This window comes from Lissotriton helveticus, chromosome 10 (genome assembly GCF_964261635.1).
Source record: "Lissotriton helveticus chromosome 10, aLisHel1.1, whole genome shotgun sequence".
NCBI classification, from domain to species: Eukaryota; Metazoa; Chordata; class Amphibia; order Caudata; family Salamandridae; genus Lissotriton; species Lissotriton helveticus.
In genome coordinates this window covers 716,585,466-716,610,400 of record NC_136071.1, presented here as the reverse complement: position 1 = coordinate 716,610,400, position 24,935 = coordinate 716,585,466, and the positions used below count along the sequence as shown (strand labels likewise).

Here is a 24,935-nt window from a genome sequence, read left to right as displayed (position 1 = left end):
ACCTCATCTTGAAATTTAACAGTACGTTAACAGGACTAAATAGCCTGACTGAATTATCAAGGCTGTGGACAAACACAACAAATGTCTTGCAATTACTAATAGACCTGATCGTGCTATGATGTGATGACCGTAGTTTGGCTAACATTGTCGGTAATGTAAATTGCCCCGTTCTTAATTTGCTTCAGGTGAATCTATTGGTGTGTCTATCAGTTAGAACTACGAATCCCGTAAACACTCAGCGTGGTACCATAGATTCCAATATTCGTTGCTTATTAAATTGACTAATTTCTGTATATTAAATAACATCCCAACTAGTGAGGTGAATATTTCTGCCCAGGTTGGTTGGTAACTAAACGGAATAGTCAGTTTTTCTGCTTGTGTAAGACTACATGTCCCATAATTCTTAGCGTGGTTAGGGAACAAGCAAATACAGGCTTCCCTAAATGGTGACTGCCATTATTGAGTAGGAAGAGCTGCTGCCTCGATCGCTGGGAGCAGTGTGCAAGTCTTGAACGTATCCGTTGAATTATGCTCCTTATTGAAGTATTCGCGGTGCGAATTTCTGCGCTCGCATTCACGTGCATGCCGCGTGGTTTAATCGAGTGCTCTCATGTTTGTAGGATACGTAGGAGCCGGTGACCATCACAAACTCAAAACAGGTACATCCTCCACCGTTGTACACAGAGAGTGTCTGAAATTACTATAAACATTTAGTGTGAGCCGAGGCTTAATATATCGGTGCCTCCTTCGTTCCAGCGTGCACTTGTCAGCTGCCGAAGCAGGAAATAGACAGACTGTAGGAGCCATTGGCAAGAGCAAGCATTTGACAAGTAACGTGCCACGAAAGGTATGTGGCACTTTGAGTCCCGTTCCCGCTCATTAATAATGCATTTTATGTTAGCACACGGTTTGAACAGACTTTGCTATCTATCTTCACTAGAATCAGCCAGTAAGCTTGAAAAACACACAAACGAGTGGCCCCAGACAACAGTCCGATTCGAAGAGAGGTACGATTGAATCGTTTTTAAAGAGGCCTTTTACAAACTCCTCTCTCTCCTTCACTGTGCACAATAATTAGTGTCTATATGTATATGTTTTTTCCTTTCCAGGCCATCGATATGCCCTGAGTTATACTAGCAGCCACCATCTTTTCAATAAACATTGAAATAAGCTCATCTTGAGCCGGTCTTTAACATCATTTAAGGCCGGTACATCAAATACTGTGAGGTACTTAATTAATTATTTACGAAAGAATAGGAGGTATAAGAGCAAGTTGCAGTCAGCTAATATATTCTTAATGTTTTCTCTGCATTCTATACAGAAAAATGACAAAGCCCTGATGACAATCCGGGAACTGGTTTCCCTGGACTAGAAACGCGTCGGCACAACTGAGGGAGCGAACAATACCATTAAGTGTTGTAACTGGCACGAGTTGGTCACAAAGCTATCTTCACCTTAAGATTGTGCTCCTTTTTGACTTTGTCTTTTCTTTCTTTATAGATTTTGATTAATTTCATTGAAAAAATTGCATTTTTTTGTTGTTTGTATATTGTTTTCATTATGGAATGTATGATAATTGTAAATATATGTTTGTAAAATACATGTAATGTAATTGTAATATAGCGAATATATAGTTTATCCTTTTTTGTGAAAATTGAAAAAAATAGTGTATAAACATTGATAATTAGACAGGTATAAATAAAAATACCGGGTCAAATCAGCAAAATCTGTTTGCCCCTTTTTCTAAGAATAATTTTCTCAGACAAGTGGCTGGGTGTAGGCACAGTTTTTGTTGTTTAATATAATAGGGTCCAGCCTATATGGACCTACCTCCTTAGCTTTACAAAGGATTTATGCTTTGGGCACTGTGCCACTGCTAATCAGTGCCACAGTGCAAGTGCTCCCTATGTTAAATTGATGTACTGATTGGTTATTCCACAATTGGGTTATTTGATTTACTGTCAGCCCCTAGTACAGTGCACCATGTTTGCCCAGGGCTTGTAGATCAAATACTGCTGGTGGGCTTGCAGCACTGGTTGTGCCACCCACAGAAGCAGCCTGTAAAGTGTCTCAGGCCTGCCATTGCAAGGCCTGTGTGCAGTCTAGCACTGGCATGTCGACTTGGCCAAGTGCACCCACTTGCCAGTACCTAAACCTTCGCTTTGCTTCATATTAGACACCCTTATGGTAGGCCCAAGGGCAGGGTGCATTGTAAGTATTAGGTAGGACATGCTCTGATGTGTGTAGCATGTTCTAATAGTGAATTACAGCCATTTTCGTTTTTCACTATTGAAGGCTACCTGTTCTCATAGGCCAGAATGGGCAGTGAAGATTATGACATTCTTGTAATCCTAACTGACTCAGGGAACATGGTAGAAATTCGAATTTAGTATGCCTGAACTCAGAATAATGGCCTGCAGTGTTTGCTTCATTGCCAAGGGAAAGGAGAAGGAACTTTGTAAGGACTTTCATCTACAGAATATTCTCCAAGGGCTTGAACTGTGCTTGCCTCCTGCTGAAGTCTCAGGGCCAAAAGACTTTACCTCCAGCTCCCTCCTGAATTTCCTTTCTGGGAATTCTGACTCCAGTCACTTGCGTGCCGCTGGGAGCTGGAAGCGCGACGCATCGAGAAGAAGCGTGTCGCCGCCGCAGCTGAAATCATCGCAACGCCGGAGAAGCGAGCCTTCATCGCATCTCCCTGGAAGCGTGTGTTCATCGAAGCTGCCTGCTGTCGCATCACTGGAGAAGCGTGAGCCATCGAGAGAGTCGCCATTGCATCGCCGGAGAAGCGCGTCGCAGGGCCTGTCTCGGCTCAAAGTACAGAGTCGCCGCAAGGCTGCCAGGGCGTCATCGCATCGTCATCGCATCGCCGCATCAAGGGCGCCATCTGACGCATCGCAACTGGATCATCGCATCGTCATCACATCGCATCAAGGTGCCATCTTGCGCACCGCAACAGGCCCGCAGGCCGAGAATCTGTGCATCACTTACGCACCAGTAACGCTCACGACGAGCCCCCTACTCTGCGCAAGCATTGAGGAAGGACGCAACCGTTCCCCCGGGTCACGGAACCGACGCATCTCCCCTTCTGCGAGTCCTTTTGTTTACTTTGCGTTACGCATCCAGGTACTTTGTTGAGAACTTTGTCGCATCTACCATCGACTTGTACAAAGAGACTTTAATCATCTTTTAAGTAATCTTAAGTGTAGTATTGTGGATTTTGTCGTTTGTGGTCTTGTGTTTAAGTCTGTATAAAGAATACGTATTTTTATGAAAACCTGTATTGTGTCCATCTCTAGTGTTATCACTGTATTACTGTGTATATTCACAAATGCTTAACACACTGCCTCTGAGATAAGCCTGTCTGCTCGTGCCAAGCTACCAAGGGGGTGAGCAGGGGTTATTAAGGAGTGTAATCCCCTTATCCTGACTTAAAAGTAAAGGTCCCTATTTGGAAAAAGGTGATAACCATTGCCAACTAGAGACCCCCAGATCTAACATGCGTAGTATGTAAATACTTAACACACTTGTGCTACATACTGCACTGTATACTCCCTTGAACTCCTGTGGTGAACTGTGCTGTCTCCTTAACCTCTACGTCTTCTACGAACTAGCTGCGAATATCTTGTCCACAGTGGGGGTAGGGTGAGGTTGACGTTCTTAGCCAGGGAAGCGGGTAGAGGGTCCGCAAAGTGGATGGAGGGTTTGGAATTGGCAATCACACTGGAAATGTCTTCTTCGGAGAGAGGTTTGAAGTCTTTCTAACTCTCGGGAGAAGAGGAGGGTCTTGGGTATAGACTCATTTTGGTGGTGGACAGACGAGGGGTCTCGGCTTTGGGGAGCATGTAATGAGCTGGGGTTTGGTTAGGTTTTGTTATGGGTGAAGACCTGCTGTGTTGGGATTGAGGGTGGTGGTCTAGGGAGAGCTCAATTTTGGTGATTTTGTCATTGAAGAATTTGGCCAGGTTGTTACACTGTAGTTTGGAGGCAGGGGGGTTTACATTGGTGGGCTTAGAGGTCTGTTTCTGGATGATGTTGAAAAGTTCTTTGGGGCGGTTTTTGGCTTTGTCTAATGCACTCCAGGAGAAGTAGGCTTTCTCCTTGATTATGTGTTTTTTGTAATTCCTGCATTCTCTTCTGAGCTGGAAGAGGTTAGTTGTGGATAGGTCTACTCTCCACGGTCTCTTAGCAGCTCTTACTTTTCTTCTTTCGTAGTTGAGATCTTTGTTGAACCAGGCTCTGGAGGGGATGTCTCTGATTCTTTTGAGTATCATGGGGGCTAGATGGTCAAGTGCAGTTGTCGTTGTTTTGTTGTACAGTGTAATGAGCTTGTCCATGTTAAGGTTGCCTGTGGAGGGGGTGAGAAGTGATGTTATTGTTTCTTCGAGGTCAGAGAAGGGGATGGCATTGAGCTTTTTGCTCCTTTGATGGGTAATGTGTGCTTTGACTGATGGAGCTGCAGTCTGGTTGATGTTGAATAGAATGATGGGTGGTCTGACCAGTCGATATGGAGAATTTTATTGATGGTTATTGTTTAGTTTTTGGCTATGATGACATCTAAGGTAGAGACTTTGTTGTGGGTTTGTCCCTTGCAGTTTTGGGTGAGCTCATATGTGAGAAGGAGTTAATTTAGTGCCTGCATAACAATGCCCTTTTCGTTATTCCAGTGGAGGTTTAAGTCACCTAGGATGATATTGTCGGATTTGCATAGGGAGTAATGTGTAAGTAGGTCAGATATTTGTTCTTCGAATGCAAGAGAATTTCCTGGGGGTGATAGATGAGATGGCATTTAGTTACTTTGTTGTCTTGACGTGTTAGATTGGTGTTGAGGTATTTGAAGGTAGAGAAGGAGTGGGTTTTGATTTCAACTATATTGATGTTGTTCTTATGGATGATGGCAATGCCGCCACCGCATTGGTCTATTCTGTCCTTTTTAATGATGGAGAAACCAGAGGGGGACTAGAAGGTCAAGGAGCGGATAGGATGTTTCATTGAGCCAGGTTTCGGTGAGGAATGCGATGTCAATGTCGTAATTCAGCATGACATCAGCCAGCTCTGTTGTGTGTTTGACAGCGGATCTGCAGTTTACAAGCATGCAGTTGACCATAACGCTGTTGGAATGGTTTGGGGAGGAGGGGGAGCCTGGAGAATAATGGTGCATTGAGAGGGAAGTCTTGTAGACCTAGGTTGGTTGTTGGATCTGCCTATTCCGGTGATTACCTGTATCTTTCGGGGGGTTAGGTTGTTCTGAAGCCATAGGTTTTAGAGAAAATCATTGCCTCTCTCAGGGACATCTCAAGTTTCGCTCGTTTTGGTCGGTGATATTGGGTTTGAGAGGGGTGGAGTGCCAGCTGGTCATCTGGTTATTCGGCAGTTAAGGGGGCTTACTGGGAGGCTTTGGTGTTTAGAAGAATTTTGTTAATGCCCTGCGTGATTGTGTTGATTTGGCTATGGAGATGGGATAGGTTTTCAGTTATGGATATAATGTGCATAAGGGTCTTTGGTATGAGCGTGTTGAGTTGTTTTTCTATACGTGTGAAGCGTTCAGTTAGTTCTGCCATCGACTCTAGGTTAGGGGTTGGAGGACAGATTTGATTGAGGGTGTAGGTTGGGGCAGGGGGATCGAGGGGGGTCGAGGGATGGTAGGATTAGGGGAAGTGGAGACATAAGCGGCTTGAAATGGGCAGCGGTGGGGGGATTGGGGAGAGTGCTTCTCGAGTGTACTGGTGTTGTTTTGTCTGAGGGTTGGGTGTTGGTTAGGCAAGGGTTGGTGTTTCCGCATGTAGGGAGATTAGGGCAGATGTATTGGGTGGTGTGTGTGGTTGAGATAGGGCGTGGTGTCTTGAGGTGGGCGCTGTGGTCAAGGGGGATGGGAGTGGGGGAGAAGAGGGATATGGCGTGGGGGTGGAGTGTAGGTCTGAGGAGTTCAGTAGTTGAGAGTTAGTGTCAGGTTTCATGACCGTTCTTTCTTGGGTCAGGTTCTGGGGGGTGGGTTGGGAAGGGGTAGGATAGTTGGACTGGGTTGAAATGGAGTTTTGCAGCTTAGGGAAGGCAAGTTCAAATTGGAGAAGTCATTGGCTTGGACCACGTCTTTGCCATTTATTTATACTGTTATGGTGGCGTTGATTTGTAAGGGAGATGACTTGGAGATAAGCAGTGTTTGGCTGTGAGGGATGTTGGTGGGTTTGGGGACTCGTAGGTGGTTAGCTAGGTTATTTCTCCATTTGGCCTGGTGTGTGGTGTAGAAAATGAGATCCGTTTTTGTCTTACCTTTGGAAGAGTTATGGTAGAGGTCAGCAATGGGTGTTTCAGGGTGTTGCTTGTGTAGTCTGTGCTTAAAGATTTTGGCAGCGTTAGCTGAAAGGTTGGGTGGTGGGTGATGGAGAAGGAGTGAGGGCTGTGAGGTTTAGGGTTGGTAAGATGTAGGTGGGTGGGGGTTTCTGGGGTGTTCTGGTGGCTTTTTCTTATGTTGGTTGACATCTTCCTGATTATGGGGGTAGAGAGGAAGGAGAAAACAGGTGGAGTTTCTAGATTGATGGGTATTCACAGGGATGAGGGCCACAGAGAAGTTGGGTATGGGAAAAACCTAAAGCAGAGGGTCATTCCGGAGGGAGGAGAGGTGAGGGATTCCGGTGGCTCTTGGGTTTAAGCAGGATGAGAAATTGAAGTTTGGTCATAGGGTGGCGCTTTAGGGTAGAGGATATGGGATGTGGTAGGTTAGAGCTGATCTGATAGGGGAGAGTAGGGCAGGGATGGGCATGGTCTTTTTTTTTTAAGTTTGCCCATTTGGGATAGGTGGTGGGGGATATTGAGGTGAGAGATGGAGGGCAGTTTCAGGTCTGGGCCTAAGCTCATTGGGGGGGTTGAAAGTGTAGGGGTGTAGTTACATAGCTCATTTCCGGATGGCTGTCCCTTAAGGGAATCTAGCGAGAGGTTGAGTCCTACTATAGTTTTAGTGGGAATAGTAGCATAGTCTTTTGTCAGCTTCTCCCGGTGGGGGTGACAGCCTGTGAGTGGTTGTTGGTGGGAGGGCTTAAGGTCACCTGGGGGAGGGGCATGCAAGGTTAAAGTTGAGGATGGAATAGTATGGCAGGAGGGGGTAGAGGTGTTAGAGGTATGAGAGAGACCAGTCCAAGATGAGTGCCATAGCAGGAACCTCTCAGTCCTCTTTCTATTTTGAGTGGACTGTAGGGAGAGGGCAGTGAGAAAATAGGGTGACGGGGAGGAAAAGTGAAAGATGCTATATTGCTATGTGCTATATTGCAACACTGTTTTTTTATTAGTGCTCCCCACCATCATAGACATCAAGAACACACTGAGCAAAATTGTACTGTATCTGCCATCTTAAAACAGTCACCCTTTTAGTCATTCACTACTACATGTTCTAGTTCCATAGAATCAAATGCATGGGTGGCAGTACACATTTAATTGAATAAATACATCTGTTACGGCACTAACAAATCCAGCCCTTCCTACATCATGATATGAATACATGTTCATTCATAATGCAACATGATGTCCCAAAAATCATTTGAATTTGCATGACAATGTTAAACAATTACACCAGTTCATGCGGTACAGTGATCAATTGATTGTTAACTGATTCACAATCCTGCCCCAGTACACCTTGCCTGAGGATGAATCACAAAATAGCTTCAGTCGTTCTGTTGAAAATACAGATATGTACAATTAAAATCATAATTTTTCAACATTAGGCATTTTATGACAACTAATTTAGGTGCTTCTTTCCTCCCACTGGAACAGGCAGATTCTCTTAATAGAGGTGCACATGCATTTCTTCTTCCATATTCAAACCCTGAGGTTCTTTACTGTACATCTCCAAAATGTTACAGGACTCCAGTCTCGTAAGTTCGCTCTGTCTATATCACCCTCTGAATTTCATGGGAACAGAGTCCACTACACTGTATCTCAGAGTGGTTTCATCACCTTCATGGAATCTCTTAAAATGCCAAGCCACAATGGTAGTTCATATCATTATTTGTTATTGCTCTTAAATGCTGTAAGATCATTTTATGGGCTGGTAAGGTGGCACTGCCTATGTATACTTTCTGGCATGGCCAGGTCAAAATATATATGACATGATCACTTTTACAAGTGAGTCTCTGTCCAATTTTAATGATTTTATTGAAGGGAGTAATAATGTTGGGAATGTTAACTCTCTGACTGCATGCCTTACATTTGACAAAGCCATCTCGTGTTTAAACCATGTCCCTTCCTCTTAAACATTTCCAATATCACTTTTCACTAGCAGGATTCCTTATCGACCTTGATCTTCTAAACTTAATCTGTGGTATTCTTGTTACCAACTTTTCTATGGCCGGATTCTATCTAATGATGCACCAGGGTTTGTTCAGTGCTGTCCAAATCTGTACATGTTCACTTTTGTATGCCATGATGAATCTCCAATCGTTCTCTTTACCCTTCCTCCTTCTACGACACAACAGGCCTCTTTCTTTTCTGCTTTTTGACTCTATTCATGGTGCTTTTCAAGATCTTCTCTGAATATCCTCTCTCCTTAAATCTCCTAACCATCTCCCTTTCCATCTTCTCATACGCCTCCTTTGTGCTGCATATCATTTTTGCCCTTAGGAGCTAAGCATACCGAATACTGTTGATGAGCTATGGCTATGTAGGACGGAAGCTGCTTGTGTGTAGCGTGCTGTTACCCTCTGTAGCTTTCCTATACAGTGCACTAACTATCCTTTGGTTCTTGACCTTCAACTTCACATCCACACAAAAATTCCACTTCTGTTCAATCTAAACTGCTTGGGAATGACAGATTCAAAGTAGTTTTGTTCAATTCAGACACAAATGTCTCTGCCTCCATCTGACTCCTGTTCCAATTTATATAAAGGTTGTCTATATAGCAGACTCGTAGGGTAATGTTATCAGCCCATTTACCCATCTCTGAACCATGGGCACCTGCTCCACCTACTGACCTACATGCATATGCAGATTTACATAGCTCAGGTTGAAGCAGGTGCCCATCACAGTTCCTCTCTGCTGTTCATATAACACCATTGAACGTGAAGATGTTCCTTGTGAGGCATCATTCAATCATCTTTAATCATACATGGTTATGTTCGCAATACCGTACGGGCCAATCTCTTAAGAAGCATTCCACTGCTTTCAAGCCATCTACATGCCTTATGCTTGTATATAAATATGACACATTCAATGACATCGTTTTCATGTCTTTTCCCAACTCACATCAAATGACCTTCTGAGAAAATCAAAAGCCCTGATCTTTCCATTGGTTCAGATCATGCAAGAAATCTCTCTTAACCTGTATGTAGACTTCCTTAGTAATTTTCTTAGAACATTCTAGATCACTAAGCTATTGAGGTATACTCCTTGACTTAAGTTTAACGGTGGAAATGATGACCCCCATACTCTGCTGTAGGCGAGTTTTTTCAAATTTGCTCAAATCATTGGAATCAATAACAATATTTTTCAGAAGGCTTATGATTTTAGTGAACAGATGCCAGTTTAAATTAGTTTTGTGATGCTTCAATGACTTGAGCATCAAGTGCTAAAGGGGTGTACTTGGTGCTCAGTTTTTGGTGCAAAACTAAGGTGGCTCCTAGACACCATAGGTGAAAGACTCCAATCTACAAAATTGGAGCCCAGTTACCTGTAATTGCTCTGGGACCCACCTGTCCAAATTCAACACCTTCTTTATATGGACTCCCCATTTGTTTCCAGGCAGCGGTGGGGGCCCATCGCCAGACACAGCCTACCCACACTTCTACCCAATTTCATGTTATGTTATGTTATGCATTATGGTATTTATAGTGTGCACGGCTACTCCCAGGAGTGTCCCGACGCTGAAGCGCAAAGACCACACAACAGCTAACAGACAGAAACACCCCAATGCAGAAGGCTGGCCGGACCCTACGGTTGGAATAACCAGGTCTTTAATTTCCTCCTAAAGGTGAGGAGATCCTGTACCTGTCTAAGAGAAAGGGGTAGAGTGTTCCATAAGTGAGAGGCTACCACTTGAAAGGATCTTCCCCCAATCTGAGACAGCAGGACCTTAGGCGTGGAGGTCAGAAGCTGAGCAGATGATCTCAAGGTGCATTGGAGTGTATAATGTTGGAATCTTTCCCTGAGGTAGGGGGGCCCTATCTTGTGAAAGGCTTTGAAAACCAAAACCAATGCCTTGAAATGGAGTTGTTTCTGAACCGGAAGCCAGTGTAAGGAAGATAGTAGATGGGTCGTGTGTGTCCTAGGGCCTGCCAAAAAAATGGCTCTGGCCGCCGTATTCTGAATCATCTGCAGACGGCTAAGCAGGTACGCCGGGAGGCCCAGGTACAGAGAGTTTACGTAGTCCAGTCTTGAGACCACAAACGCCTGAACAGCAATCTTTCTGTGAGAGACTGGGAGCAGGGGGAGAAAGTTTCACAGCATTCTCAAAACCCCAAAACCTCAATCAATAAGGAACATGTGAACTTGTATAAAGTACTATCAAAAGTGATCATGCTTTAGAAAAATAAATGTCAAATTCGTTCCTGAATAGGGTTGTTTTTAATTAATTCCTAAAGGCCAATAGAGTAAGTTTTTACCTTAGACTTACAGGCAGTGAGACAAAATCTAAAGGTCTACAACGTCAAATATTTGGTCTCCCTCTGATCAAAGTTTGAACCTGGCGGTGGGTAGGAGGCCTAAGCTGCTTGATTGGAGATGTAAATAAGAAAACAACTGGCAATTTTACTCTACAAATAGACTGGGGAAAGTGCTTTGATAAATGTGAATATCAGTCAGGCTATCATAAAGGATATGCACTTGTTTAGCGGTAGCCAGGGTAGTAAATAAGGTCCTGCTGAGATATGACTGTACTCTACTATCTTGTGGACCAATCTTACTGTCATATTTTGTGCATGCAGAAATTGCTGAATCTGGTGCTTTGAAGGCATCAAGGTAATCCAGTTTTGTACTAATGAACCAGTAATGTTTTTTATGGCATTTCCATTCAATGAATAGTAGTGTTTGTTTTAGCTGTTGAAGGTTTAAAATTCTGATTGATCTTTAGAGTTAAACAGAAAATTCTGTTGTGATGCACACTGACAATGTCTTAATTCACAAAGTACATCGTTTTTAGCGAGCTGTTATGAGAGGATTCATTATCAACCCAACTACTTAGGGTTCACAAATTATAGCTAACTATAATGGATGCATTTCTCTGGTTTTGTACGAGTGAAATGTCAGCCTAACTATAACATCCCTGTAACCTTTGGTTTTTTCCATGAATTTCTAAGGGTTTTTAAATGCTAATTTCTAAATATATCGTCCCTGAAACCTGTAGATTTTTCAGTGAATTTCAAAAGTTTTTTTCAATACTCATTTCTAACTATAACGTCTCCGAAACCTGAGGTTTTATCAGTAAATTTCTAAGGTTTTTTAACTAGCAGTCACGTTTGCAAAGTGGTGGAGAAAGGGGTCCGGGCCTCCAACCAGCTCTCAGGAATTCTGTTGCGTAGGACTTACAGGAGGTACCAGGAGGGTGTCGTGGCACCCAAGGTTCCTCTGGAGTAAAGTGGACTTCATCCCCCAACCAGCAGTGCACCAGGAGGCATGTTTGCAGAGTGGTGGAGAAAGGGGGCAGGGCCTCCAAATACCTCCTAGCAATCCCACAGTGTGGGAGTTACTGGAGATAACAGATGGGGTAGTTGACCCCCAAGGATGTCTTTGAGGGCCTACTACCCCTCCTATTACGTAAGTCCCACACAGCAGAATTGCTGAGCTCTGATAGCAGGCCACGCCCCCTTTGTCCACCACTCTGCAAATGTGCCTTGTGGCATGCTCTTGGTAGGGGGATGAAGTCCCCTTCACTGCTGGGGGTCCTTAGGGGCCAACTAGCCTACCTGTTACCTCCAGTAATCCCCACACAGTGAGATTGCTGAGTGGTGGTTGCAGGCAATGCCCCCTTTCTCCACCACTCTTCAACAATGGCTCCTGGCATGCTCTTGGTTGGGGATGAGTTCCCCTTGCCTCTTGAGGGTCCCTATGGGCCACCTGCCCCCCTGTTAGTTCCAGAAGCCCCACACAGCTGGATTGATGAGAGGTGGTCAGAGTCCACGCCCCCTTTCTCCACCACTCTGCAAATGCGCCTCCTGGTGCACTGCTGCTTGGGGGATGAAGTCTACTTTGTCCTGAGGTCCTCGGGACACAATAAGACCTCATCAGCCCACCAGCAGTGTGCCAAGATGTGAGTTTACAGAGTGGTGTAAAAAGGGGCGTGGCCTTCAACCACCTCTCAGCACTCCCATTGTGTGGGGCTTACTGGAGGTAACAGGTGGCCTAGTTGGCCCCTAAAGACCCCAAGCATCGAAGGAGACTTCATCCCCAACCAAGACTGTGCCAGGAGGCGCGTTTGCAGGGTAGTGGAGAAAAGGAGCGGGACCTCCGGCGAGTTGTGGGTTTCGATTTTCTAGTATTTTAGGAAGGGGGATGTGTGGCCCCCCTTCCATTTCACCATTGTCGGCCCCGAGGACCCCGTACCCTGGGCCTGACCCATTTAAAAAATGTTTTTTAATTAAATAGGGAGGGGGCCGTGCAGCCCCCCTCCTGAAACTCATTTTGTCCCCGGGGACCCCATCCCCAGGGCCCGGCCAATTTTTTAAAAGATTCTATTTTAAGGGGGAGGTGCCGAGTGGCCCTCCCAGGCCATTTTCCGCCCGGGGACCCTTTCTCCCGGGCTTGACCATTTCATTTTTCAATATTCTACATTACTTTAAGAGAGGGGGCCATGTGGCCCCCCTTCCCAGGCTGATTTCGGCCCCGGGGACCCCATCCCCCGGGGCTTGGCTATTTCTTTTTTCAATATTGTACATTATGTTAACGAAGGGGGCCACGCAGCCCCCTTCCCCAGGCCATTTTTTGCCCCAGGACCCCATTCCCCGGGGCTTGGCCATTTCTTTTTTCAATATTGTACATTATTTTAAGGGAGGAGGCCACACGACACCCCTCCCCAGGCCGATTCCGGCCCCACAGACCCCATCCCCCAGGGCTTGGACAGTTCTTTTTTCAATATTGTACATTGTTTTAAGGGGGGCATGCGCCCCCCTCCCCTGGCCAATTTTGGCCCCGGGGACCCCTTCCCCCAGGGCTTGGGCAACTCATTGGGGACTGCGGGGAGCCTCAAGGCCCCCGCGGTCCCTGCTGGATCCCCAACTCCTGTGGGCGCCGGCAGTGCGCAAACATGAAACAGAGTTTGCTATGGCATGGCAGGAGCAGTGCTCTCACCATGCCATAGCAAACTGCAATTTCCCGGGGTGGGCACTCCGGGACATCGCTGGAGCCAGCCCGGCGGGGGTTGTGGTCCCCAAGGCCATTTACGGCTTCAGGAAGGGGGCAGTTTAGACCACCTCCACTTTTTAAAGTAGCCTTAGCCTCAGGGAGGTGGTGGTCCCCAGGGCTGTGTGGGGGCGATTGAGCCCCCTCACACATTATTTTGAATTTAGCCTTGGAGAGGTGGTGGTCCCCTGGGCTGCATGGGGGCAGGAGCCCCCCATGCACAATTACCTAATAGTCCAAGGGAGGTGCCGGTCCCCGGGGCTGCAGGGGGGCCGCGTGGTGGCCCCCGCATTTAACATACATAGCCCCGAGGAGGTAGTGGTCCCCCGGGCTGCTTGGGGGAGAGGAGCCCCCTACACATTGTTTTTTCACTATAGCCCCGAGGAGGTGGCTGTCCCTGGGGCTGCAGGAGGGCCACGTGCCTATCTGCATTTCTAAAAATTAACCCTGGGGAGGTGGCGGTACCCAGGGCTGCGGGGGCCCACGCAGGCCCCCGCCTCATTATTCTTGTTTGCCCCGAGACCAGACCCACCTGCGGCCTTTAAGGAAACAAAGCGCGGAAGCCTGTGCTTTGTTTTTTTTTAACATTTTCGGCCGGATTCCCAGATCCAGCGCGAATCCCGCCGTAATTTTCTTTTTATGCCTTTTTGGCCCTGGAGGTCCCTGTGGGGCCCCTGGAGCAGGCCTAGTGGTTCAGGGTGATTCTACCCTGACCCCATTTCTTGATTTGTAACATTTTTTTACCTTTTTTCTTGTCACAAGATGGCTGTCGACACTTCCTGGTTTGAAGTGTTGGCAGCCAATTAGATCACAGGCTCGAGATCGGGAGGGTTTGCGGATCCTCCACGGCCACAGTTGTATATCTGAGAATTGTTTAAATTTCTCAGGAACTACTAAACAGACCCCCCAGATTATTGCGGCATAAATTTGGAAATTTAGCGGCACAAAAATGGAAATTTAGCGGCACAAAAATGGAAATTTAGCGGCATTATTGTGGCACTTTATTTTACTCATAATCATTCTTTTTCAGCCTCAAACCAATGGAAACTATTGTAGCAGAGTATTCCACTTTGAAGTTGGCATGTTTAAGGTGCTTGCAGGTCTACTGAAGCACAGCTCTAATCCTAACCTCGTAAGAGGGGGCCCTATTTCACCCTGGAATGTTTTAGTGCCCATGTATGCATCCCTGCAGGGACATTGCTACCTCCTGGACCCATGAGGCGTGAAACCTCTTCACCAGGCACCCTAGTGCTCAGGATGGTAGTTGGTGGAGATGCATTGCCTGCTGCAAATAATGTGTGCCATGGAGATGGCAGAACTAATAGTGAGTGAACTATGAGTAGGGATATAAAAATGAAATGTATGTCAGAGAGGGGCTATGGAGATGGGAACGGCACTGTTGGAGGGTAGTAGCATGGCTTAATTTGAGCCAGTGGTTTCCAGTGCTCTGCACCGGCACCTAATTGTCAACATCTGCACTGATGACAGTCTGCCACATACTGGTGATGTATTTCTGCTTTCAAGAGGAACAGAGCATTATTCTTTATTCATTCAATATTCTTTAAAATGGACTAATACCAGCAGCCCAAGTGAATCCTATAGATTTGGGGGTCTATAATAATCTGAACAGTGTCACTTTTAGGGTATGATGTTCGGTAGTGTGTTGGTTCTGACATTGGAGGCGCTGACAGGGGTACGGGATCTTGCAAGCTGCAGTGGACATCTGACGAGGGCCCTGGAACTTCTCTTTTTTTTTTTTTTACAAATTAAGCACTGTTTGGTAGTGAAGGAATTCGTGCAGAAGGAGGTCAATGAGGGGGCGCCCAAAAAACTGTGGCATCAGGGCGCCCACCAGCGCTAAAGCCAGACCTGGGAGTAGTTTCTGCTAGGTAAAATACTGCTGCGAGAAAACACCCAGTACCAAGATCGTTGTGCAGACCAGGTTCAGTCCTGGCAGTGCCGACACATACTTCCACATACATTTTTGAGGTGGGTAAATTGAGCACCATACGGCTGGGTAATAACATAAAGGTTCGGGTGAGATGACATTGTACATTGACCTTCACAATTTGAACGGTTTTTATTTGCCTCCTTTAAATTACCTGGTCTCGGTCATGATTAATGCATAATTTGGTAGCACAGTGAACTCCGAATTGGAATTAGTGTATTCCCTGGTCAGATTGCATCCTTCCTTTAATAGCTATTTTTTTAGCATTTGAGGGTGTTGTGTCAGTGGCTTCGATTTTTTACAGTAATTATTAAGGGGTTTATGGAGAATGTCAGATGCGGTAGGAAGAAATCAGAAAGATGGATGTGGAAGAGACGGTTGCGTTCTGTGATGCTGCATGCTGTCATAGCTAAAAAGATGTTTGATGTGTTACCCGCTTGAAATCAAACCCCCAGTTGTATCCATGTTGGATAAAGAGGGGCAAAAAAAGTGAAGTTGCATGTGAGTAAGATGAGGAAGGACCAGAAAGTTGTCAGGGTGTAAAACAAACTGAAGTACAATTTTAGAAGAACTATGAAAGTAACCTGTGTTCGGGACAGTATGATGTTGAGGTTTAAGTTCCTTTAGGGTTGTATCCAAGGAGAAGTGCCTGTGTCTTTTTGAAACCTGTTACAGTTAGGAATGGCTTGATATGCTGTCCCTGTATCTGAGTGTGGATTCCTAATTATGTTTCCAAGTATGCTATTAGCTAGGATAATATTGGAGTTAAATGAAGGGGATAATAAGAGAGCTCGAGACCGCAAATGCTTTCCCACATGTATCACATATGTAAGGCTTTTCCCCCGTGTGTCTTCGAACATGATATGTCAGGGTGCTAGCTTGAGCAAATCGCTGTCCACATCTATCACAAACGTATGGTTTCTCACCACTGTGTTTTCTGGCATGGATCTTTAGATTACTTGATGTTGCAAATTGCAAATGGCATGCATCACACTTGTATGGCTTTTCCTCACCGTGGTGCATACGACTATGGAAAACAAGCTGGCATTTTTGGGCAAAGCCTTTATCACACAAGTCGCACTGGTATGGTTTCTCGCCTGTATGAGTTCGGACATGGGTTTTCAGTTGGTTACACTGAGTGAAAGCCTTCCCACAGAGGTGGCATACATATGGTTTCACTCCCTTATGAATTCGCATGCGCCGTCGTAGGCGGCTGGCTTCAGAAAACACCTTGCCACAAGTGTTGCATATGGGCCTTGTCTTTGAGTACTTTCCTTCTATGTCCTTCTCTGAGCCCTCCAGGTTAAAGACGCTTTCTGCATAGTCTGTGTTTGAAAAGCAGTGTTCTTTCAGAGCACAGCTCTGTGGCTTTGCGTGTTCGTGTTTCATTGCGGTAGGGTGACCTGCAATGTCTGGTGTTAAAAAAGTTTCACTTTCAAACGCAGATGCGAACTGTAACTCCAAGTCGTCATTCACTTGTGTAGCTTGTTCAGTTATCTCGGAGGATAGTTTGTTGGCATCCATTAGCATTTCTATCGAAGAGTTTTTATGGGTTTCCCTCTGGTTTTGCTGTGCAATTTTGTTTTGTAGCTTTTTGTGAACACTGAAGAGTCTTTTTCGTTTCCGGGCTAGGGACGATTTTTTCTTCCAAATTAGCCTCTTTGTTTGTAAGCGAAGGACATCTGTGCAAGCACCGTCCAACTTCTTGTTATTTTGATCTCCAAAATGGAGAAAGCAGGGCTGCTGCGGCAAGTCGGCGCTAGCTCCAAGCTCAGGCATCTCAGGGGTGGCATGGATGGGAATCCCAGCACTGGCTTCCATCTTCATTTTACATTTAGAGATGACTTCTTCCACTTTTAGATACTCAGCGGCTTGGTGGATTTCTTTGACATTACGAACGGACCTCCTGTGATTTCAGCCTAATGTTCGTCATCCGTATGATTTTCAAAACTCTATTTGTACAAGTAAAGAGCACTTTCTGAAGGTGAAAGGCAAGCACTGCTCGACATTTTCGGAGACTCGCATCTTCTTCTAAAGCACACTGACACAGCTCCCTTAATGCCGCAGGAATAAGCAGACGGCTATTGCAGCTGAACGGCTCCACGTAGTGAAGTAGACGCGTACAGCCAGTAAGATGTCACCATCTTTTTTTGATGCCTGCAAGAGACCTTTTTCGCGGCCAAAAAGGCAAATATCGCGGTCATCGCGGTCATTAGCCGATTTCGCGATTATTTTGCAAATCGCGAAATCGCGATAAGCTGGAGGGTCTGACTAAACAGATTTACACCATTTAGCGAACAGAGTGCACTCTAGACTAAGAGCTACCTTTCTGCCAAATTTGGTGTAACTCCTTTCAGCAGTTCGGGCTGTAGCTGCGTCAACAGTTTGCTATGGCAATTAACATGGAGAAAAGGCATTTTGGGACACCCCCCCCCTTTCTCTCAGCCCTTGCTTGACGGATCACCCCAAAATTTTCAAGGCAGCAGCTAAAGTGAGTGGGCCATTAGTTTTGAAACTTTTGCGAAGATTCGTCAAACTGTGCCAAAGATATTGGCAATAGAAAAAACACTCTTTGAATAGAAACAAGGTCCTAACTATAACTACTTACTGCCAACCTTCAGTAGGTAATGTATATATTATAACCCTATAGAACAAAGCTCACTCTATACAACTATCTTTCCTGTGAAGTACACCTTTATTCCATCTAAAGGGCAATCTCAAAGCAAAAGATAAAACATTTAAACATTCACTTTGCATCCGTTTTCTTAACATATAACTTCTATTTTCAATTAACTATCATTTACTCTATTTATTATGGTTTATAACTGGAAACATATATTCCTGTATTCATGTGAGATTTCTTATTAAGCCCATTCAAACATGGACTTGTAGCCCATGAATGCATTTCACAGTTTAGGTCCTTCTAGGTGAATATACCTGCATGGACAACACTTTGGAGTCAACATGAACTCCTAAATTGAGTTCAGTGTCCTTGCATTGTTGGCAAAGATGTTGAGATCCAAACAACTTTGGGGACTGAGGGAGTTTGTCTTTGTCAGCTTTTTGCTTGATTCTATTAGTAACACCTTGGTTTTAACTCCTCAAAACTTTATATTACTATGTTTCTTTTTAAAAAAAGGCAGCGTAGCACCAGGAAGTCATATTTTAAACTATTTCGATGCAGATAAGTATGTGTACAGTCTTGGTATGAATGTTATCTCAGGCCTCTGACCCAATTGATTTAAAACAAACTCTTGATATATGCATTGAATAGCAGTGTTGACAGCATAACCTCTGAGGAACCCCACATTCAACTTTTGCCTCAGCTAATTGGTAGGGACTGAGCCTGACGACCCACTGCATCTCCCTAATGAAAGTGTACTATCAAAACTGGAGTAGTGGAGGTTAGGCAACCTGGCACCAGAGAAGACCATCACTTATCATAGAAGTAATTCATTAAACATATGATGTACCCTAGTGGTGTGACTATTCCAGATGTATCACACATTTACATAGCTAAACAATCTTACTTATGATCCTTGCCAGCAGGAATCAGCAGTGATAATTGTTGATGAATGTATTGAATTTTTGTTCACTACACTGAGAAAGGGTATGTGACAAAATTGTTCCTTTTAGTGACGTAATGTAGGAGGCTGTCTCCCCATGGTGTAGTGTAGTTCCTATTATCCCAATAGGCTCTGCGCATTGGAATAATACCTTCAATAGTATAGGCCTAGACCAGACGTTAACTAGGTCTACTACTGTCGATATTAGACTTAAAGTTTTGGGTTTGCCAGCTAGCTCAGAGTTCACTAGAAACTTTCTCGAATAGGCAAGGAGGAGTTGAACCTCCCTGGATAGACAAGAAGGGATTTAGTTTCTGACAACCATAGAACATGACAACTTTGCTCTCCCCTAATCAAGAGTGTATCTCTAGAGTCGTGTGAAAACAAAAGGCAATTTATTTTACTCAGTCAGTACGTGCATTCTTAGTCTCACCAGTTTGTAGAGAAAAGGAAGAGACGGGCGTGTTCAATAAAAGATGTTATTTATTGATCAGTCTCTTTTCTCATACAAGAGAAATGGATCGATATTATTGCAATACTTATGGTTAAGTAAAGTGCATACATTAAAAGCAGAAGTATAAAATAATACTGTAAACACATTTATATGGTTTCTAAGCCATATGAAGGTTTAAAATGAATAAAATAGATACATACACATATACATTTGACTAATCGTACTCAACTGGTGTTTCTAACTACGCCTACCCCGTGTACCTGACCTAAGCCTAATACGTGGGCGGGAATAGAAAGTTACAGTTTAAGTTAAGTTTGTTTTGCCAAGTGACTGACTAAAGAATTCTCTGCGAGGGGTTATTCAGTTCTGTACCTGGAATCTAGGATGAATGAGGGATGGTATCTCTCGTCTCTGGTCTCGATATTCCAGGCTGCCTGCGAGGGCTACCCGGAAGCGCCGGTGCTGGATTTCTCGGCAGGAGAAAAGGCAGCGTGTCGTTCTCAGCGCATCAGGAAGGCGGGGCTGCGCCAGCGGGGTCTGCTCTGCTCTGGGCTTCGGCAAGTCTGGCTGCTCCGATCTCGTCACCACCGCGTGTGTTTGCATAGGGCAATATCGGTAATATTTATACCTTTAAGGTGCCGAGATTGACGTGAGGATGGACATAGATACGTCAATAAGGATGTCATACGACTTGGTCGTTAGCACATTCTTTTGCTGAAGTTCTCGATGAAATCAAAACAATGGCCGCAGGGTTTTTCCCAGGTTGTCATAGGTTTGATTTGTTTTGAGAACTCCGTATGCCTTATCAGGGGCTGGAGGAATATAGCTTGTCTAATTAGATGGCAAGCGTTATGACCTAATCAGATAACACGTTCCTGTGCCGTAGTGTGGCTTTATCAGATAACGGTTCCTGCATCATGGGGGTTTTCTGCATCATGGGATGGCTGCTAGTTAACTTGTTAACCAGAATAGGGTCAGGAATAGGGGGATCGATACAGAACCTATAGGAATACATCACACCCACTCCACGCTAACTATGGCCATATTTACTAATCTAGGCATAGTAAAACATACTGTAGAGTATAGTGTATACCTTACCACCCCAAAATACATAAATGCATTTTGAAATTATCAAATATACGGAAAAAGGCAGTCACATGTATTATATGCACTCAAGCTGTAGAATAATGCTAAAGTAATCACGCATATGTATACATTATTGCTAAATGGTATATGAGAATTTACACATGAAATGGCTCTTAATACAGAAAAAAGGTTCGAGACCATTTCATCACAGAATAAAATATTTATGAACATACCAGCGGGCAGCTAATGTCTATAAAGTATCTAAAATTAGAAATTTTAGTTCTCTAAGAATAGTTCTTACTTTAAGCAGAAGATAAGTGTCCCGAAAAATTGTAAAAATATTTTGGGGCTGCTGAAAAAAATTGCTGTCCGTGAACTGGAGGGAAAATTGTTCATGTGACTTTATTATTAAAGTTGAAGGCCAAATTCAGGGAACGCCGTGTGCGAGCTCGCTCAAAAGTCTCTATTTCTGCTCTGGTGAGAACATCATATCATTTAGACTGTCGAAAAAGCTGTCAACAGCTTCCTGGGAGAGTTCCACTAACTCGGAAAAAGGTGTAACCATGCATTCGTGCGCATGATTGTCTCCATTGACGTTCTGATTTGGATTGCTGACAGAAGGTCGTACCTGATCGATGCTGCTTTCATCTTGAACTTCACTACCCCTTAATCGTAGTGGTGAAGCTTCCACGAATGCCGTCATCAGGATTGGTAGCCATTTGAGGGCAGCACAAAGCATGAGCCTTTAATGGACTCAACAATGTTTCTGCATCCATTGGCGCATCCGATTGTAGCGTCAGACAGGTGTCTAACACGCATTCTTCTCCGCATAGCAGGCACCTTAATACAGGTAAAACACATCGATGCCACATTGGTCGAAATGATAGAAACCAAGTCATGTTCAGGTCTCTAAGCCGGGATAGTCCCAGGATTTTTGATATCCGGTCCCGGTATCCAATGGCTCGGATTGTTTCTTCCCTTGTCGCAGGTGTTTTGTCTGTGACACGGTTTGCCATAACGAAATATTAGGACCAAGAATAGGATTCCTGCAATTAGTCCCAAAATGAGGGGAAGTCCGCCAAAAATCGAATGGACGAAATCTGGAAAAATACCCAGTATGGCTTTGAATGGTGTTAATGCCATCGAAAATACTGTCTTAAATACCTTTGAGACTCCACTGGTATCAGAAATATTTAAGATTTCATTCAGGATTTCTGCGAAATGTATGGGGGAATTAGTTGATAGCAAAGAGTGAATCTCTGCAGTCGTCCTTGCGACTAGGAGATCATACGTTTCTTTTGATGACGTGAGTCTGGTTGGCGTCTGAAGAAGCACTGTTTTCATTCTGCTTAAAGTATCTATTCGAATAGAAGTAATTTTCAAGTTGGGCCATGCCCTTGCTTCCCTGTCTGGAAAGGAGCTGGGGAACAATGAGTGTTCACAGCACTTGACCTTCGCAGTCGTAGTTACGAGATAAGGAGTCCCGGGCATAAGACTACAACATCTGCGATCTACAATTAGAATGTAACTCCCATTATAGAGTCTTTGAAAGAATGGTTCTATCTCTGTTGCAGGTGCGCCTTGCTGGTGACATGAAAGGTTATTTGAATTCCCTTCACAGGCTCCATGCAAACTAATTCCATTACACAGAAGTGTACCGCTTAGTGACATTGCACAATTATTGCCACTAAGAAACACTTTCTGTCCTTTATTACTGACACATGCATGTGAATAGGGCAAGTTCCATGTTGTTTTAATGTACCCCTTTCCCAGCTTTTCGTACATGCCAGCCTGTATATATTTTTGGCAGTATTGAAACCTGAAGGTTGATATTGGAATATTAATTATCCCATGTATTATCCATTCACTGACAGGTCGTTCTGACATTGTCACTGGTAATCTCTCGAGTTTCTCAATGCTCAGGATTGTATAATCAGCACCCTTCTGTGCCAAACTGATTTGTTTATCAGTAAGGTTAAAGATATTGAATAGTGACGTTGTGTTGATTAAACGCCAAGGCACATAGCCTGAACGCAGATTTTGTAACGTCCAGCCAAGCTGTACAATAGAACGCAATTGAGACTGACCGTGTTGTAACAACAGTAAGTCTTGCGATATTATGTCGATTGCTGAAGACACAATGCTGTCCAGAGAAAAAATTCTGGAGGACAGAGTCATTAACCCATTGTCCACTACAGAAAGTGAATTTTCCAAATTAATACGGTCAATTTCCCGTATTCTTTCTGCTGTTTCAATTTGAGTCACCTTCCAGGCCTCGTTGTATGCTGCATATACAGAGGCTGCTATGAAACGCTTTTGACGCTGTTTGCGTGGTCCCATAATGAAATCACGCAAGTCAGCACCATCAGTAAGTAAAGTTAGGTGTTGCTTAATTTCTGCCAGTGTGGAAGTTTGTAGCCATTGAAGGCATAATTTGCCCACACTGTAGGTGGTTATTATCCCTGGGTGTTGTCTTTGGTAATATCTAGGGTCTGGCCTGGTCAGTTTGAACCCCTGTGTTTTGTTCAGGAATCTGTCTTGACAGTTATTAGTATCTGTGGGCCAGATCAACCACTGTTTCCAATCAGGATGTGTTCTGTTTTGGTTTAATACATAATTTACGTCTATCTCTTCATCTGTCGAGCTATTGCTGTACATTGTTGGCTTTGGAATAGACGGTTTATTTAAGTCTTTGATTTTGGCTAGGCCAAGACAGGTAGTTTGTTGGACAGTGTCATTTAAAAATATAATTTGTTCTGGGATCATGCAGGCTCTAAACAAAGATTCTATACCCTGTACTTGCCATTCTTTTGTACCCCAAACACTCTTCAATTCACAATTTTTGTCCCAATAATCAAAACCAAAAGTATTCATTTGTTCAAAGAATGAGTCTGAATATATCAATTTCGTGTTTGTTATCATGGTCTTTGTCCCTGTCTTATTTGACAATTTGAAATAAAATGTTTCAGCATTACTTGTGTTAAAACCTGAAAAGTATGAATATTTGTCATAAAAGGTTCTTGAGCTTCATTTTGGAGGGGTTGCACAATGTTCCCATTGATTATAATTTAAAACATTTCTAGGTTGTGCAGATTTATGTAGAAAATGGTTACCATAGTGGTTATAACAGTACATACTATCATAATTTGTTGAACCTTGCAAATAATCATGTTTGGTAAATTTAGCAGACATCACTAAGTCAGACATCATATTATTTATACTTTCAAAGTCCCAATCATCAGCAAATGAGCTTGGTTTTACGAAGTCACTCAATGAGATCTTAATTTGGTGTGGATATTTCAGGATTTCAACCGGACCATAGATTTCGTAGTCAGTGTTGTCCCATGCTACCCCACCCGGTATAGGATTGGCTGTGAAGTTGACTGAAGAAAGTTCTCTTTTCTCGACGTGTGAAGATGTGTGTGGTTTGAGGATCAAGTTGATTTTCTGACTTGCTGTGTCCATTTTAGCATATTTTCCCTCAATGAAGCGTCCCAAAGTTAGTACCATGATGAGCCAAAGTATGAGGATAAATGCACCAAAACCCACCCAAAATTCGATCCATGGAGAAATCAGATATGTTTCTTTCAGTTGTTTCAAAAGTTCTTTAGCTTTATCTTTAAAGGTTTTTGTTGATGGCTGTGCTTTTGATTCACTGAAGCCTTCAGAGGAATCATCGAAGTTTATGAAGTAGCCGGATGCAGTTCTGTCAATTGTTCCAATTGCTTCAGGATTACTGTTTCTTGCATTTTCGTTTGTTACTTCATTGTAGATTGGTGTGTCTCTGTTAAATGTTTTTATTTGGGTTTTCAGAGGTTTAAGTTCCATTGCATTGTTGCATAGTCCTTGTTGTTGTTCTGTAGGCGTTTCGAATGTGATTAGCCTCTTAGTTAGGACCTCTGTGTTGGTAGCAAACCTTGGTGTTCTGCTACTTATGGGGAGTCCACTTGGCCTACTATTTGTTATCGGCCACATGATTGTGGTTTTACCAGGTCGATTGATACAACTCGGTTCTCCTTTTTACCAGCAAGCGGCGGTAGTACAACTGATCTTGTCCCGTTGATAGACAAGACAGGAACTGCTTTTCTGTAAGAAGGCCCAAATTCCTTCTTTACCGCGATCTTTTCTCTGACTAGATCCCCGACTTTCGGAATCCAGACAGGTCTTGCTGGGACAGGTGGTGGTTCTTCAGTGGTTGTTGGCTGTTGTTTCAACTTTATGTTGCTCAGGTCTTTTCTTGTTTCGTTTAAGTCCTGCAAAATAGCCAAACGGTCTTTGATATCAAAGCTTTTTTCCTTCACCACTGAAGTCTGACTGTCGAGGTCAAAGATTAACATCCTAGTTCCAAATAATAATTCGTACAGACTGAATCCCTTCAGAGAATTTCTTGGCAGGTTATTTAGACTACGTTGGACACTTATTAGATGTTTGACCCACCCAGCTCCCGAACCTAATATCCTTTCCGTTATAGATTGCTTTCTGCCTTGGTTTTTTCTTTACACCATCCCGTATCCCTCAGGAAGGAAGTGAGAAGAATCCCGCTGTGCTATGCTCATTTGGCCAT

At 44.0% G+C, this 24,935-nt stretch overlaps 1 protein-coding gene across 1 annotated transcript in view; it reads right to left on the bottom strand.

Moving 5' to 3' along the window:
• Positions 1 to 16,030: 16,030 nt before the first annotated feature.
• LOC144784090 (uncharacterized) overlaps positions 16,031 to 24,935 on the bottom strand; it is a 42,328-nt gene continuing 33,423 nt past the window's right edge. The window contains exon 3 of the mRNA XM_078662773.1: positions 16,031 to 17,171. Within this exon, the coding sequence (XP_078518899.1) occupies positions 16,031 to 17,171 (1,141 nt within the window). The remainder of the gene's footprint in view (positions 17,172 to 24,935) is intronic.